At 40.3% G+C, this 5,157-nt stretch overlaps 1 protein-coding gene across 1 annotated transcript; it reads right to left on the bottom strand.

The window, feature by feature from the left end:
* Nucleotides 1–1,452: 1,452 nt before the first annotated feature.
* LOC122076397 lies at nt 1,453–2,160 on the bottom strand. The gene is made up of 2 exons (XM_042641699.1): nt 1,789–2,160; nt 1,453–1,707 (listed from the first exon to the last, which is right to left on the bottom strand). Exons 1-2 carry the CDS (start codon nt 2,158–2,160, stop codon nt 1,453–1,455), a joined length of 627 nt encoding a protein of 208 aa, XP_042497633.1.
* Nucleotides 2,161–5,157: the final 2,997 nt, after the last annotated feature.

The raw sequence follows: 5,157 nt of genomic DNA, 5'->3' as shown, positions 1-5,157 counted from the left end.
ACGCCACCACTCATAACAAATCTCTTCTTTTGAAATTGGGCTGACGTTTGCTACATGAACATGATTCAGTTCGGACTCAATCCCTTAAAGCTAAATACTTTCCAAATACATCCATTTTTTATCCTGTGACTCAATCAGAAAAACAAAGGATCTTGGGTTTGGAATAGTATTGTTTCCGTTCTCCCGATTCTTAAGCATATAGTTTGTGCTAAGCTGGGAACTAGTCGGTTTATTTACTTTTGGTTTGATCCCTAGGTCCCAACCTTTCCTGAGTTCAGTATCCTCCTCCCAATTAGAGCCGAATTTTACTATTAATTTTGTATTATCTGACTTTCAATAGAATGAATAAGCCTTGATCGATCTTATTCTTGTTAATTTCCTTAATAAGGTTGTTAAGCTCCAGAGTTCGAATTCTCTAGATTCTTGGAGGTTTACCATCACTTATGATGGTCAGTTTTCTACCCAAGGAGTTGCTAAATACTTGATTTAATAGTATGGTCTCCCATCATGATGGGGGCCGTCCACCTATGCTCTTAGCTTTTCCCTGTGATTGGTGGACTTTCGTATGGAAGTTATGAATCCCTACTAAATTTAAAATGCTTTTGTGGCATACGCTTCTTAATGGTATACCAATTAGAGGAACTATGTCTAGATGGTTAGACATTGATAATGTTTGTGTTTTTTGTGGTAAGAAAACGGAATCTATTTCTCACTTATTTGTCCATTGTGAATTTTTGCAAGCCCTCTTGGTCTCAGGCCCAGTTCTCTCCATTTGGCACCATTTCATGACTTGGTTAAGTTTTTTTTTTTTTTTACATGCTAATTTGTCGAAATCTGAGAAATCTCGGTGTTTTAGCAATTTTGCTTTAACAATTTTCTTCATTTGGTGGCACCGGAATAACGTTGTAATGAATAAAATTTCTTTTAATCCTATAGCTATTCCTCATAATATTTAGAGGAAATATCAGTCCCCTCCCCTGAACTATGTCGAAATATCAACTTGACCCCATACTTTTTCAAAAATATCACTCATCTCCCCCCAAATAAAAAGATTCTATCTAATGTCTCCAACTGTTTGAAATGGTTGTTAAGTCAACTTTTGGTTCATTATATCCATGAAAGCTGCCGTTGCATTATCAACCCGAAAGACAGCACTAGAAATTCATAATGACCATACCGGGTCCTAAAGGTTGTCTTGGGTATATCGCTGCCTTTTATCTTGAGCTGATAGTAGCCCGATCTGAGATCAATCTTTGAAAACACTTTGGCACCTTGCAGTTGATTAAAGAGGTCATCTATATGCGGCAACAAATACCGATTCTTGATGGTCAACTTGTTCAATTCCCGATAATCGATGCATATATGCAAACTCCCATCCTTCTTTTTGACAAACAGAACTGGAGCACCCCAAGGAGAAACACTCAGGCGTATAAATTCCTTCTTCAACAAATCCTACAACTGAGTCCGTAACTCCTTTAATTCTGGTGGTGCCATTTTGTACGGTGCTTTAGACACTGGGGCTGCTCCGGGAACTAGATCAATAGCAAATTCTAACTCTTTGTCAGGCGGTAGCCAGGTTATATCATCTAGGAAGACGTCGAGAAACTCTATAACTACATTCAATTCTTCTAACGGTGTGACCTTTGCATCCACATCTTGTACTAAAACTAGGTAGCACTGACATTTGTCTTCCAGTAACTTCACCGCCTATAGGGTAGAGATGAGAACCTCTCTGGGTTGTTTTGTCTTATTTACTTGATACACTAACTTTTCACCTTCATCACTCACCACTCTAATTTGTTTCTCGGTGCACATCAAGTTTGGCTGATGAGCGGATAACCAATCCATGCCCAATATGACATCAAAATTCTGCATGTTAACTTTGATAAGCTGTGCATCCAACTTCTTTCCACCTATTTCAACAGGACATGGTCCATACACTCCATTTAATTGTGCTAGTTTGTCTGTAGGTGTGCTAACAATCAACTTACTCTCTAGAGCCCTGGGTGTCATATCAATCTTTCTAGCAAATCTTTTAGATATAAAAGAATGTGATGCTCCAGAGTTAAATAACGTATAAGCTGGTATACCCGAGATATATAGGATACCTGCTACAACATCAGGGTTTGCTTCAACCTCTTCAGCTGACAATGTATACATTCTCCCTTGAGGCGGGCCACCTTGAGTCAATGCGAGCCTATAAATAGGAGCCTGACTCTGTACAACAGCCGGCTTGTACGGGCAATCCTTTGTAAAATGCCCAAGTGATTACCAAACATAGCACCTATTTTGGGAGGCTTGCATTGGTACTGGTGCTCTCTGTATTTGACCTGGTGTGGTGGAAGGACGAGGTGGCCGTGGGGCCATAGGCATCGTGCTAATGTTTGAGCTAAAAGAGGTAGTACCGGATCTATCGACCGGTCGGGGCATATAACTTAATGGTCTGTAAGGCTACTGAAATGATGAACCATAATTATATGGCCCATAAAACTCTTGTTCAGGTTGCCTGAGTCCACATAGAGGTTGGATCTCTTTCAAAGTCCAGGTGTGGTGGAAGACTCTCCCTTTTTCTTATCTTCTATAGTCTTGGCCTTTTATACAATTTGGGCATAGTCAGTCAAATCCATAGCCCCCAATATTGTACCAATAGACACCTTCAACCCTTTCAAAAACTTTTTTGCCTTCTCCTCCATTGTTTTCATATGTGGAGGAGTGAAATAGAATAAGTCCTCAAATTGCTACTGGTACTCAAGGACAGACTTACTTCCCTGAATCAAGGCTGAGAACTCTGCTTCCTTCCTATCTTTGAAGCTGGTGGAGTAATAATTTGACAAAAATAATTCCTTGAATTGCTCCCATGACGGTTCAGGATGGATTACCACCAAGATAGGCTTAGAAGCCTTCCACTATAAATCAATTTCATTCTTTAACTGTAACCCAGCACATATGAGTTTTTAGGCTTCTGTACATTCTACCACCTCAAATATCTTTTCCATCTCTTGGATCCATCGATCAAACTCTAAAGGATCACTCTCCACCTTAGTGAAGATAGGTGGCAAGTGCCTCTTGAAGGATTCCACCACTTTTGCAGTAGTGGCTGTTGGTGGGTAATATGGGGGATAAGCCAGGTAGTACTGATATGGCGATGGCATCATGCATAGAGGAATGCCATAAGGTGGGAATCGTGGAGTCACCATAGGAGGTGTATCCCCTAGCTGGTCTTGTGGTGGTACTGTAGGTGGTGCACTCCCTTGTGTATCCATAGGTGGTGCTCGAGGAGATGCACCCCTAGGTTGAACTCCGGCACCTGGCACAACAGGAGGATCTTATGGAAAAGATACACCACGGGGGTGTTGGCCCATTTACATGGGGTTCATCTATTAGTGCATAGCATTCATAAAGGCCCGCTGCTGCTGAAGTAATTGTTGCTAAAATGCTTGTTGCGACTGTTGAATAAGAGCCACAAAATCATTGGGAGTGATAATGGGAGGAGGATCCAGGATTTCTTACGTAGGTGAGCCTTAACTATTTCTTTTCGTCTAGGACTCACTCGGGGTCAAGGTCCACGAGGATTGGGTGGTCGTCCGACAAGACAGAGACCACGTGGGGCTCCTCGTGCACTACTACCGGATCTAGTGCGTACCATGATGCTTTGTACATGAATTTGCATCAAGTTAAGTATGAATTAAGTGCCAAATTTATTTCCTGTAAGCACAATCAAATGCACATTAGGTTTATGGTCATGTAATCATAGCGCATTCATTATCATAGCACGCATATACAACATCATCTCTTATATAAAGACATAACCAATCACACACGAGTATGCATGCAATTTATCGTTCAATAGCTTATATCTCATGCAAAACTGGGGTCCACAAGGCTTGAGGAACAAATCCCCAAAATTTTGGACAATTTGGCCCAAAAACCCACACCAGTGGGTTATACTAGTGGGTGGGCTAGGTTTAGGACCCGCCGATCACGCGCGCGACACTATTATGAGGGTAGAAAAGCCCTCATTTTCCAAACACTCTCATTTCTGTCTTTTCCCTCTCTTCTCCAAATCGCCTAAGGCAACAAGAGAAAGTCTAGAAGCCCTTCACAAGCATTACTTATGCCTACATTTGGATTCACAACTCTCCAACACTATCCTCAACCTCAAGTAAGTGGTTTTCTCTTCATTCTCTTTGGGATTTTGGTTGTTCTTGTTCCATACTCTCTAAAATCCGTTTTTCTTTTGATTTTTTCCAAATAGAAAGAATGTAATGTGTGGGCAATGCTATTTACTCCATGATTTTCTTCCTTATCTATCACATTTGACATTCCCATGAATTGTTTAACCCTATTTTCCAAATTTTTTATTGTTTTAGGGTTTTTTCCTATTTTGTCATCAACAATGTTATGACATGCATACTTGTATGAAATTGAACCCTCCTTTATTTATTATTGCTAAATTTCCTCAATGCTATAATATCCATAGTTTTTGCTCCTCTTTATGGAATTTTCACTTTTTCTTCCTTTGGAAATCTGTCAATGCCTTAGATTGATATTAACTTTGGCATTTGCATGAATCTATGCCTTAGGTAAATGCTTCCATTATTGTCTTTTATTTGTATAATGCATCCATGTATTCTGACCCTATGATGTCCATTTGTCAATACATGATTTTGTCAACTTACCATTCATGTATGACTATATTATGACTATGGCATTACATTATAGGGCTTCTTCCTTTTATTTGTCATTCAATATACATTGCCCATACCATGTACCTAATATGAGTGTCATTCCATTTATTTTCCTCCTAATGACCTTATTTCCTTGATTATCTTTCATCCCTTATTTTTATAATTCCGCTTGAAATGTTGTCAGTTTCTCATGTTTTTCCCATGAATTTTGCAGAATGTCTTCTCGCAAGGGTAAGGAGTTGCCTCCTCTTCTAGGAGCGATAATGCCCCCAGCAGAAAGAGAAGGGATACAGCCACCAGTTCTTCCACTCCTCACACCCGTGCTAGGAGGAGTGTTTCTAAGGACCCAGAGGATTACGATGAGGGTCTATTTAGGAGCCTTGAGGCTGCATTCTCTTGGTCTACCTTCTCTAAGAGGTCAATCCTTATGGAGAAGACTATGGCGATAGCAGACTTCACTCGAGTTCAA

Source organism: Macadamia integrifolia, chromosome 4 (assembly GCF_013358625.1).
Source record: "Macadamia integrifolia cultivar HAES 741 chromosome 4, SCU_Mint_v3, whole genome shotgun sequence".
In the NCBI taxonomy this organism is placed as follows: domain Eukaryota; kingdom Viridiplantae; phylum Streptophyta; class Magnoliopsida; order Proteales; family Proteaceae; genus Macadamia; species Macadamia integrifolia.
Note: the sequence above shows the minus strand (reverse complement) of the source record. Positions and strands in the feature narration are given on the sequence as shown.